Raw genomic sequence first — 25,268 nt, 5'->3', positions numbered from 1 at the left:
ATTGTGGAGAAATTGATATAAATCCTAATGATGGAACATTAGCTTTGGATTATTTGATTGCAGCAGATGAACTTAATCTTGATATGTCATTTATTGAATACGTTCAAGAACTTTTGATTAAACATATAATGGAATTTTTTTCATCGGACCCTCTCGAAATTTTACGCACTATTTTAAAATATGATCATTTATTTTATAAATTGAAGGATCATTATTTAAACTATATTTGTGATAGGGCTAAATATATCTTTTCTTCTGAAAAGTTTTTATTATTGGAAGAAGAGATGATTTGTACGATCCTCGATCAAGAAAATTTAAATATCGAAGAAATTTTTATTTGGGATAAAATGATAGAATGGGGTATTGCGAGGAATCCTTCACTTGCTGAGAAAGAAATTGCTAAATGGATGGAGGATGATTTCATCATTTTACAGAAAAGTTTGAAAAGATTAATCCCTTTAGTTCGTTATTATGATATTTTTTCAAAAGATTATTTTGATAAAATATCACCTTATGAAAAAATCTTACCTGAAGAACTTAATAATGATATTTTTCAATATCATGTTATTAAAGGGTATATACCAAAATTTACAAAATATAAACAAAGGAATAGAAATAAGAATAGAGTTAGATATGATATTCCATTGGATTTAAAAGAAGATTTGTTTTTTTTATAATCTGATTTTTTTTTATTTATTTGTTTTATATATTGAAAAAAAAATTGTTGTTATTAACTCATTTTTATTGATTATTAACTCATTTGTTGCTATTTTAGATATGTACATGCATTGACATACATTATATGTATATAGTTTTATTTTTATATATATTTTTTTTTTAACTATCCAACATTTTTAACATAAATATTGTAGGATATCTTATTTTTTTTATTTAATTTTTGTTTTTTTTTTATATTCCATTTAAATCCTGATTACAAGAGTTAAATTGTATGAATGCAAAAAGAAATCATTAAAATGTTTTAAAAAAGATCTCAACGTGGTGATGTTCATATAAAAAAAATATTTTATATAAATTAAATTTTGATGCATTTTGTTATTTTTGCAAAAATTGATAAAAGTTAACCAAACAATTACTTCCTAACGAACATTTAAGTTAAAATAAGAAAAGTGAGATAAGTTGTAGGCGTAAAAGTTGTAGAGTATTAACTGTTAATCGCATTAATTAATCATTCTTACACGATGATGATGTAAAAAAAATATTTTTTCCCATCACGAAATTTTTGTTCCGTCAAACTATAATAATATTAATACGCGTAACTGCGTAAGTACTGCTAATCGATTTTACTTATACGTTATTCTTTCGCTTATATTTAATTCTTACTCTTTTTGAGAGGATTTCTTTAATTAAAAGTCGCACAAATTCATTTGTTTTTTAAAATTTTATTAATTTGTATAATCAATTAATCAAATTTCAACAAGATTAATGAAACATGATTTGGTTACTTTTATTACGTGTTTCTATTCTTATATAATACATCGTTCACTAATGAAAGATTCAAAATATACATCAGTAATTTTAGCATTTTCACGTAAGAGTTCATTTAAGCTACATTAATTTGTGAATTAATTAACTAGCGTTGCATTTAAAGTTGGCGCATCAACTGTTTTTTAACTAGTTGCGAAATTACGGCTAAATAAAAAACGTAAGAGTTGCGGTTGCGAGTTGCGAGTTACGATTAGTAAGGTCTAGTTGCGGCCACATCTCTAGTTGCATTGCAAATATTAATTATTAATTTCTTTTGCGAAATCGTCGTGTCGTCGTAGTCAAAAATAAGAAAACCAGTTTCAAACCAGACTAAAAGCAAATTCAACAATTTGATGTTGAAAAAATCGTCTGATGCGATATATGCAGCCCGTATTATCTACATTTACATATTAGTGTATGTTGAAAGGGTAAAAAGGACGTTCTTCTGATTCGGAAAGTGTTTTTAATGAATGAAATATGTAATTAAGGTAATTAAGTATAATAGCATTGACATTAAATCTACGTAAGCGAGGGGGGGCAAGAAAAAAGGTAATGGTATTGTAAAAACCTATATTGGAAAATGCGGGCTTGGATGAATATTCAGTGCGACCAGGTCTTTCCGTCTTTATTTTTTTGATTTGATGATAATAAAAGGCGTTCAACCAAAGAGATTAACAAAAAAAAAATTGCGTCACTTTTACGTTTAGATTACCCTATAAATTGAATTGTGTAATAAACAAAAAGAATCTACTAGTAATAAAACGAAAATCATTCGGGCGTGATGTGAATAAAAAAGTGAAAGCATGATTAGTAGAACTAGCTAAACATCCTATGCCCTCTAAAAAATTTCGGAATTTTCGGAATTTGAAATGCTCTCAATTACTTGAAACCTAAGTATGTCAAATCATAACGTCATTATAATTTTATGTTGGCTAAAAGATTTATACCAAACATTGTAAAACAAACTATGAAAAAGCTGGAATCAATGTAATAATAATAATTCGAGTATATTGAGAAAAATTTGGAAACGCGTCAGTCAATTTTGAAATTTGGTCCAACATATTCTACATATTCTATTACTAATATCATATCGCCTAAACTCCAAGGAGTATTTTACAGAAAAGTTAGTTATTCGATAAATGATTCATCTTTGAATTGATCTTAAAAAGTAATAGTTAATAGATACGTGTACATATATATATATATATGTTTTTTCTTACGGCAATAATTTTTTTTTAGTACATATATACTATATACATACAAATATACTGTGTATTATTTTTTTTGCAATAAATTTTTTATGCAAAAATCGAAACGGAAATTCACTATAGTTATAAATGTAAAATCTTGGAACAAATTTTTTTAAATCACTTAAAAATACTAGTAAATACTAGCTATTCATTTTCTATTGGTAGTATTCGTATAATAAAAACGTTTCTTATCAACTTTCAATTGAGCTGTTTTGATCACGTGATTTATGGAAGTTCGTAGTTCTTCCTTCGCGAACGATATCAAGGTATATTATCATAATTCAGAGAAAAAAGACAGTTTCAAATGGTTCTAATATAGACAATATAGACATATAGTTAGATTTCTAGATTATACATTTTATATGGGTTAGTTACATAATTCAGTAAAGTTCTTTTAAATGAATAAATAAATATTTTCGGGAACGAAAAAGTTCGAGGTTGGACACAAAGTTTCGATCACAATTTAATGTTAAATAATTTTCATATTAAAAACTATACAATTTATTTATTACTTTAAATTGAAATTAATCGATATAAATATATTAATATTAGTCTCACTCTTTAAAAATGACTCCACATAATAACTAAGGAACATGAAAGTATAAAATTGTATTTAAGACATAATGAACATATTACAAACTGCCAAACTGATCATTTCATTTTTAAAATTTTGCCAATACTCATCATTAGAATAAAAGTTTTTCCTGCTTTTACATAAATCATCTTTTTGCAATTTATATTTAAATTTTTTTGTTTAAATAGGATTGATGATTTTAATTGCATTTTGAATATTTTGCTATTTTCATTATTATATTAATGACAAAAGTACTCCGACCCTACCACGAAAAGAAGTGCACTATGCTCCACCCTATAAAATTATTACGCATAGTTCCACACCAACCTGATCCTATCGCAGGACTGCAGCAATAGCTGAACGAACTTACTAAAAGTAAGCCAACTTCGCATAGTACTATACCGTACCAAAAAATTCCCAGTCAGCCCTACCTACTGTGAGACTGCAGCAAAGCAAGCTGGTATTCACATGCTTACAAGGTAAGCATGCTATGCTCCCACCCACGCATAGCATCATGCTGCTCCAACAAAAGTATCCAATGGATTTACTATCGTAGGACTACAGCAATAGCTAGTACCCACGAGCTTACTAAAAAAATAAGCGCCTATGCTCCAACCCTTATGAGACTGCAGCAAAGCTGGAGTATGCTATGCTCCCACTCACGCATAGCATCATGCTTCTCCAAAAAAAGTACCCAAAAAAATAAGAAAAATTTGTGATCACCATATTTCATTAGACAGTTAAGCGTAAGAGAATATGAACAAAAATAAAAGAAGGGAAGTGAAAAAGGAGAAAGAACAGAGAGAAGAGGGAGAGATGGAAAGAATAAGAGGAAGAGAGGGAGGAAGAGAGGAAATAGAGGGAAGAGTAGACAGAAAGAGTAAGCCAGGCTTAAAATGTTAATCGGAATAAATAACGGAATTAATAAATTTTCACACATTTACGCGTGAGTCATTACAAATTTGGCATATACAAAATGTATGAGATTGATAATAGTGATTGATATAGTAAATTATCCCATGATCGATCAGTGAGTATAAGTATATTCGCATGAAATGCAAAAATCGTACCATGGTTCGATTATACTGATACTATTACGACATATGTATCTCTATAACCTATATTTGTATTACATATACTAGGACGTTAAAATCTTTATTATATGTCCTCACCACAATAGGTATTCCTGTGGACTAGGTTTTTTTATAATTAAACTGTAACGTATTTTTATGCATTTACTTAAAGAGTAAAATAATTAGAGATTATATACATTAATATTTATAGAAGAAAGGATGTCGCGAGTCATAACTCCTCAATATTTATTCATGGAGTAATGTCACGTGTGATTTAATTCGAGTTTCAGGTAAAAAAATTGACAAAAATTATTCTTAATTTTGCCTGTCAAAATTAAAAATCGTGAAGTACAGTATATTTATATTTCTAACTTTTTATACCGGTTCAAACTGAATTTAGTACAAAATAATATTAAAAATTATTACTACACTTAATTCTAATGTCAGACACAAACAAACTAAATAAATATTTCCCAAAAAGTTGCATTATTACTAGATTTTAACAATAAATGATATTATTAAGAGATAATAACTCGAAAAAATGAAGAGCAAAGTATATATTAAAGAAATATTTAAGAAATATTTTGGTGATCACGCTTTAGAAGTGTTTCCTGGTGAAGTTCTTCCTGACTATGCAAGCAAGAATGAGGACGAAGGATGGCATCTTCATCATTGCATGAGTTACTTACTTACATATAATAGGATCTCCTCAATTTTTAATATTAAGATTTATGGAAAGGCGTAATTCTGCAAAATCTATCGCGTATACCAAAAAAGAAAAATCTCAAAGATTGAAAGAGCGAAAGTAAGAAGGGATGTGGCGTTCTTTGAGATGACAAATATTTAGATTCGATAATCAATTTTTTTATTTATTTTATTTTTATCTTTTTTTTTATTATTTATATTTTTTTTTTTTTGAAACAAAATTTTTTCATCTTCAGAGAATACAATAATTTGTACTTGTAATTGGATTCAAAATTGGCATTTTTATCTTGCACATCTTGAAAGAATTTGCGAATGATCCAAAATTGGCAGTTTTTATCTTGCATATCTTTGAAAGAATTGTGAATTTTAGTTCTTTAAAAAGTACCTCCGATTAAGTTCAAACGGTGTGACGATAGTACGATAGTGGGCTATGTGTGCGGGGCTATGCATATTTATGGCAAATTTCTATGGCGTACTATACGCGTTTTTTTTAAAATAAAAAAAAAGTAAGTAGATCACATACTGAAAGTTTATTATATTTATATATTAAATTAAAACAAGAAAAAATAATCAAAAAAATTAAAAAGAAAAATAAAAATAAAAAGTAACAGCTAAAAAAAGTAATGTGATACAGATAATAAAGTCGTCCAGTGAATCTTATAAAAATTATTTTAGTAACTGATACAAGATACTTTGAAGATTGGACGTTTAAAAATAAAAAAAAAAATTGCATGAAATTGCAGTAATGGATGTATTACACAAATTGTCTTATTGCATTGTCGCAATTCTTTACACTTCAAAGCTGGTTAGAAAAGGTGAGTGAAGGATTTAATAATATTTGTTATCAAATATCTATAAATTTTTTAAAAGTATGAGAATGGAACGGTATAAACCGAATATAGGGATGCGTTACACGAATTTCATTTAGTGCTTGAATATTCGTGTATCATAATTTCCTTTTATATACTAATAATATAATAATATATATAGTCACTATAAATAATTACTAATGACGTATCTTTAAATTATAGACAACAAAAATGACAATTTGAGCATGAATGAGAACGCTATTAAGGATGATTTTATAGTTTTAAAATATGGTCTAGATAACAATTATTTTAGCAATTGTTTAGGCTAAGCATTATTTAATTTTTGTGAAATTTAAAACAAACGCTGATTGGCGAGTTATCACGGTCATCATTGGTTTATGTTTTTGGTTTGTATAACGACCTATTTTTATATCTTTTTAATAATTAATTATTACCTAAAAAGGCTCCTTTGGCTTCTTGTTAATAAAAGTAGTATTTCATTGAAAATTTCTTTTTGTAATTAAAAAAATTCTTCATTATAAAAAAATTCATGGAGCTCCTTGTTTCTGATCGTGCGGTTAGTATTGATAGTGCAACCTAAAATACCGCGGTTTGTGATCCATTCTTAGTTAGCGGTTAGCATTGTCGAAAATATCATAAAATATCTAAATTAGGATTAACGGAATTTTTCGAATCTAAAGATATTTAAACACCATAAAATTTCTTTTGAAAAAAAAAAAACAAAAAACATTTAAAATTTGAAAATTTGAAAATTTGAAAGAAAAAAAATAACAAAAAAGAAAAAATGACGAAACATAATAATACCAAATCTTCAATTCTTACCACCATCTTAATTATTATTATATACGCCACGTATTCTGTTATAACATTTCCAATTGATAAGTTACCGGAAAGGAGAGATGTTGATTCTTTATCACCAACACTTGATCATCCTGATCCTTCATTCCCCACCTTGAAGTTAATCGATTTCAATTCTATTCAGCAATCTGGAGAGTTTTGGGAAATGATTCATACTGATGATAATTCTGATAATAATTCAAATGACAAAAAAAATTTTGGAACCATGCTTTATTTTACTCCTGTATGGTTCAATAAAGCTTATAATAAATTCGGTCCTCATTTATATTATACAAACAAAGAAAATATAGATCAAAAGTACAAAAATAAAGAATGGTACGAAATTTGTTATTTAAAAATATGTATGAATGTAGTATTTAGAACATATTAGTAAATTTTTACTAAGAAAATCATATTTTTAATGTAATTTAAAATTTGTATTATATTATATAGTAATTATTTTTTTTAATTTTATTGTAATATATTTCGATATATCGACTACATGTATTTTATTTTCCGAATTTCTAAATAAAATTCTTATCATAAAATTTTTTTATTTTTTCCTTCCAAATGTTTGTGCATTTTACAAGTCATCTGATAAATATAATTATTATATTCGGATTTAAAAATTATTGAAATATTTATATGGGAAAAAATTAATAAAATTTATATATACTGTATATACAGTATTCACTTATGTTACATTTAAGATTTTTATTGTTTGGTTAAATTTAGAGTAAATGAAAAATTTGGTAATTATAGCATTTTTTTTTTAGCCGAAATCTTGTAATCTAAGGTTTAATCATTGAATGCATTATGCTATCACAACATTAGGATTGTCAATAAGGTTCTGTCTAAATATGTTTAAATATGAAACGAAATATGTCGCTTTTGCAACCATTGCATGATTATTTAATCTTTTACTGCAGAATTCCGCGGAATTCCTTTGAAAATTGGTATTTAATCAGCAGGCACAAGAGAATAAATTAGACCCTGCAGCGGATTTCTTACTCCGACAATACAATACATATATTTATGTAGATATTTGATTTTTACAGATTTTCCTACTGAATAAAAATGAAAGTCATTGAAAAAATTCTTTGGAATAAAGTTATAAGAGGTAAATTATCTATATTATCGGTTAGTGAATAAAATTAATATAAAAATAATTAAAAATCTAAATGAATTCTTCTTTTTTTTTTTAGAAGCGGAATATGATAAGAAGGAAATGGAAGAATGCGTAACAAAATTTCAGAAATTAAGAGTGGAACCTTATGAAAGATTAGTGAAGAGATTAAAATCTTTATCAAAAGTTTTACATTTAATGGGTATTCATACTTTAAAGTATCGTAATTTTGATTATCTAAAGTATGATCGTAAAGGTTTGGTGGAATTAATTAAACTTTATGTAAACCGTATAAAACCAAGGTATTATGAGACTTTAAATGATCAAGAATTTCAAAGACTTAAAGATACATTAGATTTTGGTAAATTTTCAGTCAGAAGGTTAAAGACAAATTCAAAAAATTGGACTAGTGGAAATGAAATTATTGATAAATTTATTAATGATGTTCGATTAAAAGCAATCTCAATATCAGGAGTGATCGAATGGATCGATTTTGATAAATTTGAGAATATAGAATATTTAGCGGAAGGTGGATTTTCTAAGGTTTATCGTGCGACTTGGATCAACGAATTTTTCGATAAGACAAAAAAACGTCATGATGGTGATGATGATGATGATGATGATGACGATTCATTTTTCCATAGTTGTGTCAACAAACAAGTAGTATTAAAAAGTTTACATAATTCTAAAAATATAACAAAAGATTTTTTAAATGAAATTAAAGCTCATATTATGTTATCTGATGATACATTTATTATTCGATGTTACGGTATAACTCAAGATCCTGATACTAAGAATTATATGTTGGTTATGGATTACGCACAAAGTGGAAATCTTCATGATTATTTAAAAAAATTGTAAATCGATAGATTTTAGAAAAAAATTTCAAATAATTTATCAAATTATAAAAGGTATTTATGAAATTCATCAAAAAGAATTAATTCACAAAGATTTACATCCAGGAAATATTTTAAAGAAAGCGAATAAATTTATGATAACTGACCTCGGATTATGTCAACCCGCTTACATTAAACCTAAAAAGGATGGCGTATACGGAGTTACACCATATTTGGCACCAGAACATTTACGTGGTAGTCCTCGTTATACTACTGCGTCTGATATCTACGCATTGGGTATAATAATGTTTGAAATTATTTCTGAACGAGATCCATACTCATGTGATTCTTTACTTGCTTTAAGAATATGTGAAGGTCTTAGACCTAAATTCAATATTAAAGTACCACAATTACTTATAAAAATGATTAAACAATGTTTAAATGCAAACTATTTGGAAAGACCCGTAATTACTGAATTAGAGGAAACCTTTGGCAAATGGTGTACGGAAATTCAAAATAAAGAGGATACGGAAATCAATTTACAAATTAAAGAGGCAGAAGATCATAATAAAAATTTATCTCTTACATCAACTGTAAAAATTTATATTAATTCTAATTCACGAGCGTTTTATTCAACTGGCTATATAGATTTTCAACCAAGGAATGCCGATAATTTTGACGATGATGATTTTTTTTACGAATCTTCTACAATAAGTAGCGGTAAGACATGATTAATTTTTGCTTTTATATTAATATTATAATTTTAAAATTAATATGATAAATATAATACAAATTTAGTGAAATCCGAAGCACTTGATTGTAAAATTATCTCTGATGGTAAATATATGATTTGCTATTTTATCTGTAATTCCTAACTTTACCGATAACTTACCTACTGTACATACATACATATATCTTTTTTTTTGTAGAAGTAAATTCTGTTGATTTGTAAATTACTAATTAAAAATGTTAAAATTTGAAAAAATTATCTAATTATTTTATTTTAGGTTTAAAAATATATTTATTTATTTATTTATTATTTTAGGATTAGGAATTTATTGTAAAAAAAAAAATTACGCGCGGGCGCGTTGTACTTGTAAAAAAAAAAAAATAATAAAGAATTTTGTATTTATGTAACTTTCATTTTAAGACTACTATTTAAACTCCGTGAATTAAGTGATTATAATTACAGTAGGACAAAATTGAATTTCTTCATATTTTTCAATTTTCGTTACCAGTTTCCCGCGATCAAAATTTATACTGCTCGAGAAAGATTTTCATAATTTTTAGCCATCCCGTTATCGTAACTCTTATAAGCTCCAGGATGTTAAACTTGAGTTATCATGAGTATTTATTTAAAAAAAGTGAATTACTGTTACGCAATCTTTCAGTTGTACAATATAAATTGAGTATTGTACTACCAACTTAATGTGATAAATGCTCTGCGTTATAATTTTGATTGTTTCTTTTTTGTTAACTATAAATAGGAAATATTGATTACTTCTTTCGCTGTTTCGCAGCAATCCGTCGAAAAGTCATGTGACGGCAGCAATGTGTGTAGTACCTGTTAAATTGAATTTTTTGTTATATGATCGAGATTCTTTGACCAAAATGTATTTTTTTTACTGATGAATAATTTTTCTTAAATTGCAGTTAATTTTTTACGCGATTGCAGTAAACATATTTTTCTTCTATTATTTTTTTTTACTACTATATTACATGATTTTTTTACTGATAAATCAATTTTTTTTTACTATTTTTTTTTTCGCGATTATAAATCAATTTTCCTTTACTACTGTATCATTTTTTTTTCGCCATGATTTTATCAATTTTTTTTTTACTATTTATAGATCTCGCGATTGTGATCACATTAATTTTTACTATTATTTTTTTTTTTCACTGTGATCTGTGAAAGTCGGAACGTTTAAGTAAGACAAGTAAAACAAGCTATTAGAATATATCAGTCATTAAATCGTATTCTTTTCACGATTGTTCGACTTTTATTGAAAAAAAAAAGAAAATTGGTACAACATTTAAATTATCAGCTTAAATAGATGGTAGGACATTATGTACTGTAGATATAGATAAAGTGAACTCAATTCATGGAATACAAAATTTTTAAAATGGACGAGTATAAAATAGCTTATTATTTTTCGTCAATAATGGGTTCGTATTACTTACTTTTTCGTATATACTGTATATCTCTCTCTTTCATCCTTTAATACACAGTGAAATTCGATATAATGGAACCATCCGTTCCATTAGTAAAATTTGTCAAAATCCGTTATATCGTTATATCGAGGGTAAATTATATTAATTATAGATTATGATAATCCGTTCCAGACCCCAATTCCGATATATCAAGACTTTACTTATGTTCCGTTATATCAAGGTTCCGGTATATCGAATTTCACTGTGTACTTATCTTGTTCTGTTTCATCCAAGTTTTTTTTTCTCTATGTCGAAAGGAGAATTATCACATGGATTTCTATCCTAAGTTTATTATCGCGGTAAGTGTACTTCCAATGCCCATCTACTGATTCTATGCTCTTGTAAAAATAAATAAGAAAAAAATACAAGAAAAAAAACAACTCAGGAATATTTTAAGTCTCAATTTCAAATATTCTAATTTAAAGGGAATAAATTTTTGTAATATGATTGAACTCAATCCTAGATTTCAATTAATTCAATTAAGAGGTAATTAAGATTTGTATAATATTTTCAATTAAATTAATATTCTGACATCAGTCAACTAATGATCGACGCGATCGACGACGTATTTGGTTTTTCATTTAAAAATAGATGATCTTATGATCTTTGAACCTTTTATAATACAACCAAATTTAGATTCCTTCTAATATTTATGAGGAAAGCGGTAGAATCTATGCTATGTTTTTGATATTAAAGCACAAAATAAGGTAAAAGTTTGCAATATTCTCCTTCAAATCTAGCATTTATAATAACATTTCTAACCTTTCAGTTGCCGTAACCATGGTTTGTCATTGTTTAGATAAAAAAGGGACTTTATTTGAAAGAAGTGATAGTTGTGCAAAAAACACTATGTATGACCATGTGTTAATATGTAATGATGTTGTTTAATTTGGGAATCGTACTCTTTCAACTCTTTTCTCTATCACAAATTTACTAAAAAAAATGACAGAAAATTTTTTAGAAGAATTATTATGTGATTTTGAAAATTTACTTATCAACGGAAATAATTATGATGTAATTATTGAAGTTGGAGTTAATGGAAATATTAAAAGATTTTATGCGCATTCGTTAATATTAAGTTTAAGGTCGACTTATTTTAAAGCTGCATTATCAAATAATTGGATCCACAAAGAAGATGGGATGATTCTTCTTAAAGAACCAAAATTTGATCCTAAAATTATGGAATTATTACTAAAGTAAGTGAAATTTTATCTTAAAAAAGACTATGAATACGATATATTAGTAATAAAATTTTAGAAATCTCATTTAATCTTTCACTTTTTTTTTTGATGATGGAAAGGTACGTTTATGCCGGAACGATCGATTTGAATAAGCAAAAAGGATCCGAAATATTGAAAATTTTTATGGCATCAGATGAACTGTACTTCTGGAGATTAAACGATTATATTCAAAGCTATATAATTAAAGTTCAAGCAGATTTTTTACAAGATAATCCTGTTGAAGTTCTTCAAATTTTATTTCAGTATGAATCTTTAACTGTATTAAGGGATTTTTTCTAAAATTAATTTGTGATCATCCCGAAATACTATTTTCAACAAGAAATTTAGCAATAGATAGATCTATATTAATTTTACTTATTCAAAGAGGCGATTTATACGTGGAAGAATATAATATTTGGGAATATGTGTTAGAATGGGGAATAGCGCAAATGCCAGTCTCTGTTGATATTGATAATCTTTTTAATTGGACTGAGGAAAATTTCATTGAACTTGGAAAAATTATCTCAGATTTTATTCCGCTTATTAGATGGGTTCAAATCTCTCCAAAATTATTTTATCAAAAAATTTTTCCATTTAAAAGACTTTTTCCGGAAAATATTTTTGATGATATAGTCGGATATTACATAGATCCTGATTCATTACCAAAATCGATAATCTTGTTGCAACCAAGAAAACCGTCTTTTAGTTCAGAAATTATTAATAAAAAACATTTTGCCATAATTTCTAGTTGGATAGATAAAGAAAATAAATATTATGAAATAAAGAATATACCTTATTCTTTCGAATTATTATATAGCGCAACTAAAGATGGATTTGATTCAACAAGGTTTCATGAATTATGTGATGATAAAGGACCGACATTAATTATCGCTAAAATTAAGGATACTGGAAAGTTAATTGGAGGGTATAATCCAGGAAGTTGGAAATTTAATACAATATCAGATAACCATTTTTTATTTTCTTTTAAAAATGAAAATAATGTTAGATCACCAATTATTACAAGAGCGGTTAATTTAAACAGTTCTAGCTCTATTCATGATCCTGATTTCATTAATTTATTCGATCTGTTCATCAAAGATAATACTCTTGAATGTAATTCTACAAGTTCATTTCCTGGAACAAAATTTTTTATAAATGTTGGTCAAAAGTTTTTGATGGAAGATTATGAAGTTTTTAAAATAACAAAACTGAGGTAAGTACTAACTAAATTAATATTTTACGATAATGTTAAAATTAATTAAAAGTTAATTTAATTTCTCATAGCAAATTAATAAAAAATGAAAAAATTACGAAAAGCCAAGTTAATTTAACGACGTAAAGTGATCAAGTGATCAAATACTTGAAGTTGATAATTTACGTACGTAATGATTCTAACTTTTCTTTTAATCATCTTTGTAGTGAATTTATCATCGCGAAACACAAAATCGATAAGATTTCTTCGTTCGTGTAAGTGATTATAGTATAATAAATTTTTGTTTATATCATATGAGACGTTATTTACTTTTTTTTTATTATTATCTTATAGTAAATTTACCCTCCAAGAATGCGCTAAAATATTAGTTAATACTTTTGGCAGAATTAATTCCATCATGTGAGTAATTGAATTGGGTTACTTGGAAAATTGCTAAAACTAATGGGATTATTTTACGTATTTTATATGTAATCACTTAATCCTAATCATAGACAGGTCTTTGTGAATTAATCCCGCATTCCTCTTTAACAGAATAACGCTAACTTACTTTAATTACTTTATAATAGGAAATTTAGCGTTCAAATATGTGCTAATTTTATATTCCAAGTTTACTCAATTATGTAAGTGATTAATGTTGGTTTGTCTTTTTATTTAAGGCACCGCTAATACTTATGAGAGATTTTTACAGGCTCTATATGTAATCATTAGCTCGTGTTTTAATACATATACGTATTTTGAAATATGCTAATTTCCTTAATCTTCTTATAGCAAATATACTTTACGAAAATGTGCTGAAATATTATTTGATACTATGTAAGTAATTCGTTTTTCATTATTTTATATGAAATAATAATAATTTTATTTTATTATTTTTATAGGAAATTTATCTTTCGAAGATGCTCTGATATTGTATTTCAAATTTGTTCAATTATGTGAGTAGTTACTTTTTGAATCTTATATTCTCTTTAACAAAATAACTTAAATTACTCTATAATAGGAAATTTGGCGTTCGAAGTTGTGCTTATTTTATATTTCAAGTTTATTCAATTATGTAAGTAATTAACCTTTATCCAAAACATTGCTAAAACATATGCGATGATTTCTATACGCAATCACTATCCAGTAATTAATACTCACCAATGAAAATTCTTTATTATGAAATAATACTACCTTTCTCTTTAATCATCTTATAGCAAAAATACCTTACAAGAATGTGCTAAAATATTATTTAATACCATGTAAGTAATTCGTTTTTTACTATTATTTATATGAATTCGTACTAATTTACTTTAATTATTTATAGTAAAATTATCTTTCAAAGATGTACCGACGTTGTTTATAAAATTTATTCAATTATGTAAGTGATTTGTTAAAACTGTTGGGTGATCTTATGAGCATTACTCTTAATATTCACGATTCTGTATAGTCACCCATATATAAAACAACCCTAATTTTCCTTTTAATTCTTTATGTACTGATGTTATATTTCAAATTTGATCCTAGCTTCCTTTATATTATATTTAGCGCATTGTTAAACTAATTTTCAATTTTTAATTATTTTATAGAAAATTTATTTTTCAAAGATGTGCTGATATTATATTTACAACCTATTTAATTACGTGAGTAATTGCAATGCCGTTATAAGGATGTTTTATATAATTAACGTATTATTTTTAAATTAATGCTAATTTTTTTTTATAGCAACTTCACTTTTCAAATATGTATTACTATTATATTTCAATCTTATTCAATTATGTAAGTAACTTAGAACTTTCCTTAATTTTAATACCTATGAAATTACCTTGCTAACTATGTTCTTTGCTTTAATCTCAATCTAGTAAATTTACTTTTAGAAAATGTATTGATATATTGTATACTATATTTCAAAAAGGAAAATTTTATTCAGTTATGTAAGTAATTAATATCAGAATGAAATTGTCCATTATTCTATATTTTAAAATACTAATTGATCTTTTAATCAATTTACAGTAAATTTATGTCAACTATTGCAATCTTTCAAGGATGTGCCAATATAGTAATTATTTTATATCAAAGGGATAAAATTAATTCAATCGTGTAAGTATATTTATCGTTAATTATATAATACAAGTTATAATATAAAATAGTAAACATAGTATTAATTTCCTTTAATTATTTTATAGTAAATTTGCAAGTATCCCAATTGTCTCACTGACAAGTACATCAACTGTTATTAGTAGTTCAATTAGTATTAATCTTTCTTTCCAATATGTAATTAAATTTTTTGTTATATTTTTTCTTTTGTTCATTCTTTTGTTATTTATAAATAATTTCTTTAAAATAGACTTAATTAAATTTAGATTTATTCTTGGTCTTGTAATTTATATTTACCAATTATAATTTATCCGAGATTTTTATTTACATAGATATATATTGATGATAATTTTTTTATATGTAGAATAGAATAATTTAAATAAAATAAACAAATGAAAAATATTATTTTTGAAAATTAAGTATTAAATTTATATTTAGTGTTCTTATCGAGAGATTTTATTAAGAAAATATAAATAAGGTTTAAAAAAAGTATTTGATGGAAAAGAAAATAAGCAGTTTATATAAGGGCAATTTTAACCAAAATTTTAATAGAATTTAATTTAATCCAAAGGCGCGGCGTTCCATCTAGAAAGAACTGATTGATGTTTAATGTAATAATTAATTTTTTGTACACTATTAAGTTCAAATCTTTAATTATAAAAAAAACCAAAAATTATATATATATAGGTAATTTAGCAATTCTGTTATTCAAAATTAGAAAAAAAAATTAATATGAATTACATAGGAATTCACTTTTAGCTTTATTGAACCCACTTTACCTATTTTAATTTTCGTATAAAACCTCTAATACATTAAAATCTTTACGCTTTGTTTTAAGGGTTTTAAGGGTTCGTCCTCTGCACAATCTAAGGACAACCTTGGAAACTTTGTGCGTATTAATAGATCCTCATCATCATCAAATTTTCTTTTATTATATTCATCAAATTCAATAGTATCGGATACAGTTTCTTGCTCAATGTCATCAATAACCCTAGAATTAATGCAGGACTTATCTTGAGCTACAAAGGAGTAAATTATTCAATTAATAAACTGAAATAACAAGAAATGAAATTTTTTTAAGGATATATATATAGCTTACAGTCAACAATTTGGTCCCGAGATGGATCATAGAATTGAATTTCATCGTTAATCGTACATTTTGATGGTAAGTTGGTTTTAAATGTATTATTTGAACAGTTTGACATAATAAGCAACAGCCAGTCGTCCAAACCAATATCTTTTGCGATTTTTTCAACCTTTTCGTATTCTTTTTTGATCATAGAATCATCAATTTTTTGTTGATTCGCTGGTTCAAAGAAGACGTACCATTTACCAATGTTATTGGTGGGCAATGTTATGATGATATGAATGTGCTCATCTTTGGGTTTGTGGAAGTAATGATGAATTTTCTTAACCGATGAAAGCTCTTCACCTCCAAGTTCTTGTTCAATATTAATCTCTGTATGAGGCTTATTAAGTATTTTCAGCTTATCGTCTTCAATAATAGGTATATCAACTTTCCATAATCTCAGTTTGTTAGCGTCAATATTAAAAAAATCATTTTTTTTTTCATCCCTTATAACGTTTTTGAGGCGTGAAATACTATCGTATTTATTGATATTAACTTCGAAAACGCAACTATTAATGGGTTTTTCTCCAAGAACAAGACAGAATATTGTGATATTTGTTTCGGACATTGTATTTTTCTAATAAAAAAAAAATAATTTTTAGATATTTTTTAAATAAGTGAGAAAAGGTGAAAAAAGTTTGATCTATCAAAAGAGTTTACTCATTTAACAATTATTTACTCACGCTAATTTAGTTGATAATTTTTATGTAAGTGCATATTCTTGACCGAATCTAGTTAAAATTGAAAAATTTTCAATTTTTTTGAAACCATTTTTTTTCGTATTATTAGTCATTATTAGTTTAGAATCAATGAACTTTGAATGGATTAGATATCTCATCTATAGTTACAATATCACGTTCCGCTTACTAATTCTTGATTAGTTGATCGATTGACTTTGGGAATCTGAAATAAATTCTCGTTAAAGAAATTTTGATTTATATTAAATGTTTGGTTATTAAATGAATATGAGATGGTAGTTCAACGATGGAATATACAGTATGATAATATGGAAAGATGTAAGTAAACCTTCCTGAGAAATCAAAATAAAGAATCGAATGACATTTATTTTTTTTTTTATGAATGAACGCCTTTGATTTTTTGCCACGTAATAAAAAAACTATAAAATAGACTATTTGTATTATAACGATCTTGAAAAGATTATCAAAAATCATTTTATAGGAAATCAGTTAAAAAATTATGTCATCGAAATTCAAATTTTTAACATATCTTATTATAATAATTGATTGTTCGATCTTGGATTCTTGGTATGTTGACATAATGTTACACCATGATTTTGCCGACATTCATTTTTCCTTTCCGAACGTACCCTTTCCCTTTTCCCCAAAACGATTTGCCTGATAACGACATTTACGAGAATGTAACTTCGTTGATTTTAAGCAAATAAAAATTTTTTTCCGTCTTTTAAAACATTTTAAAGAACATTTTATAAATTGTAAATTTTTTTTTTTTTGAAAATAAAATGCGATGAATGCTTATTAATTAATCATGTGAAAAATCATCACCATGAAAGTTAAATATAGTATATAAATAATTACATGTTTAATCAATTTAAAGTGATAGTTCGGCACTCAAATAGGAGAAAATGATCGGCAATCTATGTACTGTATAATTAATTTTACGGGCTTCGTTATTAATAAAATTTTTTTTTTTTGAAATTTCATGTTCTTTATTATACAAATTTTTTAATGAACAAAAAAAAACAGTATGCAGTAACTCTTTTGGCTAGGGGAATTGTTTTAAAACTCGCACTATGGGATATATGCATAAAATCTGTGGGAACCATACAAATATAAAAGATAAAAAAAATAAAAAAAAAGCTAAACTAAAACTAAATAAAGGTTTAAAAGCTAAATTAGAACCAAAATTAACTTATTTTTGGTCAAAATTGGTTCAAAAATAAATCATTTAAAATTTGAATTAACTGGAAATTTATGATCGGAATTTTACGTTCCTCCATAGTGAAGTCGAAGACGAGACGTGGAACTTTTAGCGACTTCAAACTCTGCAAGTGGCTTAGCCAGGATTGACACTATTAATTACTATCTTTAAAATTTGCATATCATATCACATGATGGGATGATGATCCAGTAAAAAAGGGGATAAAATTTTGCGTAAATCAGAATTATTAAATTTCTCCTGTTGAGTGGCAATTCGTCCCTTAAATCTTTTTGTTAAATCGAGTTTCTTGTCGAGGATTGCCTTTCGGAATATACTGTACGTGTCGATATGGCGTACGTACCTAATGTCAGAAAGATAGAGATAGTAAAGATTAGTAATACGGAGTAATTGAAAATGAACTCTCTCTATGGTTAGGTCAGCAGGCTGAACAAACAGATCAATATAGTCTAATCATGCTTTAATCTTTCTTCCTTTGATCACTTTAAAAAAATATAATACTATGTTTACCTGCTGTTGCTAATTCGTAGCAAATATTGTTTGATTCCTAATAATATATATTATATAGCATTATATAGCATTTTATACTGAGGTTCGAACAAATACACAATATGTAACGAAGTGATGCGCGACAAGTTTGAATACGAAGATAAAGACTTGTTTGATTAGATAAAATGATGCCCAAATTTGCATTGTGTTCTCCAAGAAGTCGATTTTTATATTCTGATTCAAGATAGAGATTAAAGGATTCGAGGAAATTCAATATCATATTGATACTAATTTAACATTCAAACACACTGTGTCAATAAATTGTTTACACTTTGCAGACTTCTTTTTTCAATTGAATCTGATATACTTATCAAAATGTAACATGCACACGACTAAATTACATTTGATTGGCTATACATAATATTAACTTGTAACCTGTACAACGTGCTAACTTGACCCGCATAATATATTTTACAGTAAGGAGGGTCCACTAGGAGGGTCAAGTCCGATACTTTTGCAACTTGTAAGCACAATAGCACATGTCATGATCGTCACATGATTTTCATATTAAAGATCATCAGTCTGCTGAGCCAAAGTTTAATAACTTGCTTTCCCGGCAACATATTTCTGAAAGATAATATTTTGACAAGATATTTCTCAAACCCGATTTACCGAAAATAATTTATCACAGAAAAAAATTTATTTGTTTATGTTTATATAATCTACTTACTAAGATATGTAATTATCTGCCATTAAAATATTTCATATTCTTTCTTAAAAATGATTATATAATAAATTAACAACTTTATTATTTTCTTTTATTTTTCGCACTCTTATTTGTTGTAAATATCAAATCAAATTTTATTTGCAAAACATCATTATTAATAATAATAAATAAGAATAAAATGTCAGGGATAAAATAATAACTTTTGGGAAATGTCATGTCAGGAAAATTTTATGTTTGTGACTAGGCCCATTCAAGAATATGTCGTGTCTAACAATTGAAAGGAAAATGATATCGAGAGCAACAAGATACATATAGTATGTCGTACGCTTTATTAATATGTTATTTATAGCAAAATGAATGTACTGTACTGTATGACTAACGTCTATTATAATGTTTCTATTTGAGGCTTCATAATTGATTGATCTGCAATGTTAAAAATAATATGCAGGCACCTAAAATGATCAATTCATTTAACGCTCTTTCTTCCATCATACGAAAAAAACATGACACCAGATGAATTATTAAATGATTTTGAAAAATTACTTTCTAGCGGAAATAATTATGATGTAATTATTAAAGCTGGAAAAAATGAAAATATTAGAAGTTTCTATACTCACTCTTTAATATTAAGTTCAAGGTCAACTTATTTTAAAGCTGCATTATCAAAGAATTGGGCTCGTAAAAAATATGGAATTGTCGTTTTTAATAAACCAAATATTAATCCAAAAATTATGGAATTAATATTAAAGTAAGTTAAAATATTTCATCTTATTTATTAATTTTAATGAACTTATAATAATTTTATATATGTTCGTTTAAAAGGTATATTTATACTGGAACCATTGAATTAGATAAACAGAAAGGACTAGATATATTAAAATATCTTGTAGCGTCAGATGAAATATGTTTCGGAAATTTACAAAATTATATAGAAAGTTACATAATTGAGAAACAAGAGAAATTTTTAAACGAAGATCCAACTGAAGTTCTTCAAACGATACTTCACTATGAATCTTTAACTTCTATAAAAAATTTTTATTTACAGTTAATCTGTGATAACCCTGAAGTATTATTTGAATCTTCCACGTTTTTAACAATAGATAAGACTATTTTAATCTCTATTGTTAAAAGAGATGATTTATACATGAATGAATATAATATTTGGGAATATATATTAGAATGGGGAATAGCACAAATGTCAAAATGTATTAATATTAATGTATATTCCAATTGGACTGAAGAAGATTTCGTTGAACTTGGAGAAATTCTTTACGATTTTATTCTACTTATTAGATGGGCCCAAATCCCTCCAAAATTATTTCATCAAAAAATAAGCCCGTTTAAAAGGATTTTTTCGGAAAATATTTACGATGATATAATTGGATACTATTTAGATCCTGATTCCCCACCAAAATCTTTATTCGTATCACAACCAAGAAATCCGTCCTTTAAAATTATAAATAAAAAACACTTTGCTATAATTACTAGTTGGATAGATAAAGAAAAAGAATATTACAATATTAAGAATGTTCCTTATTCTCTTGAACTACTTTATAGCGCAACTAGAGATGGATTTGAAACAACAAAATTCCATGAATTATGTGATGATAAAGGACCAACACTCATTGTTGCTAAAGTTAAAGATACTGGAAGGTTAATTGGAGGATATAATATAAAAAATCACGCAATGTTAGGCGATAGCTTTATATTTTCTTTTAAAAATCAAGATGATCTTAGTTCACCTATAATTGCAAGATGTGATGATTACGACTCTATTTTTACTGATTATCCTAGCTTTATTAACTTATTTAATTTGACCATCAAGGATCCTGGAAAAGAATCTTTTATAAATGTTGATTTGATGGAAGATTATGAAGTTTTTAAAATTACAAAACTTAAGTAAGTGATTACAGGAAATAATAAATTATGATAACGTGAAAATTAATATTCACTTTGTTACATAGCAAATCAGTAAATCGTGAAAAAATCGTAAAAAGCAAAATTGATTCAATGATGTAAGTAATAATTTATTAAAATAAAATAACTTAATATAAAATAACATTTATTTGATTTTTCTATATTTCGAAAATACAGAATTGATAAAATTTATTCATTCGCGTAAGTAATCAAAAATTCACTTTTCTCTTGAAATACAATAACTAATATTCTAGTACATCCTTGAAGGATAAAAATTACTATAAAACGTTTTATTATTTTACGTATAAATAAAAGAATTTATTCAATCAAGTATGTTTATTTAACAATAGTGAATTTTTCTTAATTATTTTTATAGGAAGAAATTCATCATTCAAAAAATATTGTTTCAAAAAGAAAGAATTTATTCAATAATGTAAGTAATCTTATCTGTTATTTTTTTTTTATACGAAATAATAATAATCTTAAATAATAAATCTTTTAAATAATTCTATAGTAAACTTGAAAGCTTTAAACGATTGAATAATTATAAATTTCTTTTTTTCTATTATGTAATTATTATTATTCTTTTCTTTATTGTTCATAAATATTTCCCTATTTAACTTAAGGGAAAAATTGATATGAATCATATGACCATCTCGCATGTAATTTATGTATTATAGATAATATAGGAATAGATGATATTGTTATTGGTTTTGAACTTTTCACATAAAAAATCCCTTATATATGTAATAGTCGAATATCAATGATTTTCACGGCTGCGCCGTGAAAATCATGATATTTATGCGACACGCGAAATAACTCGTCCAGTGATGGGAAAGAGTGGGAAAGGTATAAATAAACTATAAAAACACGAACAGGCATGAATATATCATCAAAAAAATCACTGGCGACCAATTAGTAAACATGAGATAAATATATTTAATAGATCCAAAGAGGCAATTATTTAATAGTTAACAAATGAATGCATTCAAATAAAATGATCTACAAGTACGGGTCCTTATAATTCAGATTATTGTTTTTGAAAAATAGTTTCTCCGGAAAAGTATTAAATTTAATTAATCAGATCAAGCATTTTGACTAAACATTCTTATAAATTTACATGTTGATCACACAATTAATTAATTACCCTACATGAATATATGAAGAGCTTGTGCGACGAGCAATCCCTCATATAATAATAGGAACTTTGATATTTTTTTTTTCGTAAAATTTACATATACTATAGAATATATTATACAGATGGCATTAGTAGTCGATCTAAATGCTGGTCAATTAGCTGCGCTAATTGGTGTCATTAACGTTTTATTACCTATTCTTATAAGTGGAATAGGAGTTCTAGCAATATTTATGAGTACTAGTGATAAAATGACAGCCTTAGAGTGGACAACTCTAAGTAAAATATCTCAAAATATTCCACTTAGTTATTTTGGAACCGGTGGTCAACCCGCGTTAACAGGAATTAGATTGTGGAGTTTAGGATCGTATAAGCGTAACGTACTTTATTTACTTATTGGGATATGTCCAATATTATTGTATGGAGCATCTGCTATTGCACCACTTGGTATTCATACTTGTTCAGTAATGTCTAATACAAATACAAATTCTATAGATATAATTATGTTAGTCCTGATCCATTACTTAGTAAAGCGGTTAATAATTCATTTTCTTCGAAAGAATTATCACAAGTTAGAACTTGTGGTTTATTTGAGTTTAAATCATGTTTGGGAATGATCGATAATCTTCATGTTGATGACACATATTTAACCGACTTTAACAAATCATATAGTAACTTTGCAATGAGATATCGTCTACTGGATTCTTATAGTGATGATAATATTACATTTCCTACCAATTCCTTTAAGATGAGTGTGGTAACAAGTACAAAAAAAGGTTATGGAATTGTTGATACAATGGTAGTAGATCATGATAATGGTGGACTCTTGATGAATCATGCGATTGGACCTAAAGAAAAAGTTGGCGAAAAATACAACTGGTCAATTAAAGGCATGTGGTTACAACCACACGTCATTTGTAAATCAACTAATTTCACACAAGTTTCAAATAAAAATGGAACTTTCGATTGGCAAGCCAAATTGTACATTAAAAACACTGATATGTATCCTCCTCAGATAAATCCAATTGGTGATCGAGGTCAGATGACAGATCTTTCATATAGAAGTTCCAGATATAGTACATTTATAAATTTAGCTATTAGGAAGAAATTTAATTTGACAAATAATGGAAATTATCTTGAGTCTTCAGCTTATAGTCTTTTAACATCACCGGAAACTATCAATAAATATTCTCTTCCCAAGTTACCTAAAATACTCACTTCTGACGATGATGATGATGATCTTGCTATTGATATTTCGTGTGATGGATTTGGTGGTATAGACAATCTTGCAGATAATATAGTTGGTGTCAAATGTTGGAAATTATTAGGACCACCAAAACTTACTGCAAGTGGAACAGAACAAATTTTATATGGATGCGCTAGTATGATTGAAGCAAGTGTTAATATAATTGAATTGCAAACTAATGCAACTCAAGAAATAAATATAGTAAATAAACAAACTATTCCAGCGCAATGGTATATTGAGAAGAGTAACGTCAGTATTCGTGATATGGATCCTTGGTGGGGAGGAGTCGAATTTGGAGAAAACGTTCCTAACAACAGCGCGATAGTAAGTGAGAATAATCTTTTGTTACCTGCAGGAACTGCCTTCTTTTCTGGAAACGGTGATGGTGCACAAAGTGCTTCTGCTATTGGTGGATCATCGTTTTTTATGTCCAATATCAACTTTGATGTTTATGGTTATAATGGAGATGGTACCGGAAATTTGGCTCTATTAAATCAATGGAAAGAGGAAGGTACAACTGAAGAAGGTATAAGTCGTATGTTTCAACGTCAATGGACTGATATTATGATTAATATGGTAACACCTACCAATGATGCTAAGATCATTGGTCAAGTCCAAATTATGAAAGATAAAACATGCTATGACTTACGTTACGCCACACAATATTTTATAGCTATTATTGGATTAATAATTATAATTCTTATATCTTTACCAAGATCCATTTGTTGAACAATATGTTTAACTGTGGTCAATGATCTCGTTTCTTTAATTTTTATTAGAGTAATATTAAACCTACAAGGTCGTTCAGAAGCAAGTACAGACAAAAATTCGATATGGATAAAAATAGATAGTAAAAAGTTAATATCAATGGTTGAGGCAGGTATTTTGAATGAGGAATCCTTCGACTCCTTTACAAAAATAGTTTGAAGATGTCGCTGATAGTACCGACAGGAGTATTCGGTATCTTAAAATACTTTGATAATTTTACAAATATTATTAAGGTATCAGAGAAAAATTATACAAATAATTTTAAATACAGCCATAATTTATATAATTTATTGTAAATGTGAACTCTTAATTTTTTTTTGGTTATTCTATATTTTGGATAAATCAATAAATAAATATTACTATTATTATGTAAATATCAAATAGTGACGGGAACAGTTAGAAAGTCTGAAGCGAGCTACATCCGGTTTCTTATGGTTTTTGATTTATTTTAATAAATTTCTCTTAGTGTAATTGAATAAACTTGAATAAGATCGAACAATAAATTAA

At 26.6% G+C, this 25,268-nt stretch overlaps 7 protein-coding genes across 9 annotated transcripts; 6 read left to right on the top strand and 1 right to left on the bottom strand.

The window, feature by feature from the left end:
- Positions 1-4,923: 4,923 nt before the first annotated feature.
- On the top strand, positions 4,924-5,127 carry OCT59_015286 (uncharacterized protein; the record flags this gene model as incomplete). The annotated part of the gene is made up of 1 exon (XM_066139918.1): positions 4,924-5,127. One exon carries the CDS (start codon positions 4,924-4,926, stop codon positions 5,125-5,127), a length of 204 nt encoding a protein of 67 aa, XP_066002747.1.
- A 1,574-nt stretch (positions 5,128-6,701) lies between these two features.
- Positions 6,702-7,145, top strand: OCT59_015285 (uncharacterized protein; the record flags this gene model as incomplete). The annotated part of the gene is made up of 1 exon (XM_025331350.2): positions 6,702-7,145. One exon carries the CDS (start codon positions 6,702-6,704, stop codon positions 7,143-7,145), a length of 444 nt encoding a protein of 147 aa, XP_025188989.1.
- A 686-nt stretch (positions 7,146-7,831) lies between these two features.
- OCT59_015284 (uncharacterized protein) lies at positions 7,832-9,668 on the top strand (the record flags this gene model as incomplete). The annotated part of the gene is made up of 6 exons (XM_025334348.2): positions 7,832-7,874; positions 7,960-8,241; positions 8,404-8,649; positions 8,792-9,436; positions 9,515-9,553; positions 9,646-9,668. 6 exons carry the CDS (start codon positions 7,832-7,834, stop codon positions 9,666-9,668), a joined length of 1,278 nt encoding a protein of 425 aa, XP_025188988.2.
- Positions 9,669-12,596: 2,928 nt separating this feature from the next.
- On the top strand, positions 12,597-15,689 carry OCT59_015283 (uncharacterized protein; the record flags this gene model as incomplete). Its single annotated transcript, XM_066139917.1, has 17 exons — positions 12,597-12,994; positions 13,154-13,360; positions 13,432-13,482; positions 13,567-13,614; positions 13,694-13,759; positions 13,927-13,980; positions 14,129-14,173; positions 14,239-14,292; positions 14,358-14,411; positions 14,554-14,598; positions 14,664-14,717; positions 14,926-14,979; positions 15,062-15,115; positions 15,199-15,270; positions 15,350-15,436; positions 15,523-15,610; positions 15,684-15,689. 17 exons carry the CDS (start codon positions 12,597-12,599, stop codon positions 15,687-15,689), a joined length of 1,437 nt encoding a protein of 478 aa, XP_066002746.1.
- Positions 15,677-17,594, bottom strand: OCT59_015282 (uncharacterized protein). Its single transcript, XM_025312668.2, has 5 exons — positions 17,411-17,594; positions 17,246-17,293; positions 16,533-17,139; positions 16,213-16,452; positions 15,677-16,134 (listed from the first exon to the last, which is right to left on the bottom strand). The coding sequence occupies exons 3-4, from the start codon at positions 17,128-17,130 to the stop codon at positions 16,238-16,240; spliced, it is 813 nt and encodes a 270-aa protein (XP_025188984.1). The 5' UTR covers positions 17,131-17,139; positions 17,246-17,293; positions 17,411-17,594; the 3' UTR covers positions 15,677-16,134; positions 16,213-16,237.
- A 3,296-nt stretch (positions 17,595-20,890) lies between these two features.
- OCT59_015281 (uncharacterized protein) lies at positions 20,891-21,817 on the top strand (the record flags this gene model as incomplete). Its single annotated transcript, XM_025331349.2, has 3 exons — positions 20,891-21,594; positions 21,660-21,710; positions 21,790-21,817. 3 exons carry the CDS (start codon positions 20,891-20,893, stop codon positions 21,815-21,817), a joined length of 783 nt encoding a protein of 260 aa, XP_025188983.2.
- Positions 21,818-22,872: 1,055 nt separating this feature from the next.
- OCT59_015280 (uncharacterized protein) lies at positions 22,873-24,722 on the top strand (the record flags this gene model as incomplete). 3 transcript variants are annotated; one of them, XM_066139915.1, is made up of 2 exons in its annotated part: positions 22,873-23,165; positions 23,243-24,722. In XM_066139915.1, the coding sequence occupies 2 exons, from the start codon at positions 22,873-22,875 to the stop codon at positions 24,720-24,722; spliced, it is 1,773 nt and encodes a 590-aa protein (XP_066002744.1). The 3 variants fall into 3 exon arrangements, with proteins under 3 accessions (XP_066002744.1, XP_066002745.1, XP_025188982.2); XM_066139916.1 differs by having other exon boundaries at positions 22,999-23,165; XM_025329903.2 differs by lacking the exon at positions 22,873-23,165 and having other exon boundaries at positions 23,361-24,722.
- Between the last annotated feature and the right edge of the window lie 546 nt (positions 24,723-25,268).

The sequence above is a fragment of the Rhizophagus irregularis genome, chromosome 23 (assembly GCF_026210795.1).
Source record: "Rhizophagus irregularis chromosome 23, complete sequence".
Taxonomy (NCBI): domain Eukaryota; kingdom Fungi; phylum Glomeromycota; class Glomeromycetes; order Glomerales; family Glomeraceae; genus Rhizophagus; species Rhizophagus irregularis.
The sequence above is the reverse complement of the archived record's forward strand: the minus strand, read 5'-3'. Positions and strand labels throughout refer to the sequence as shown.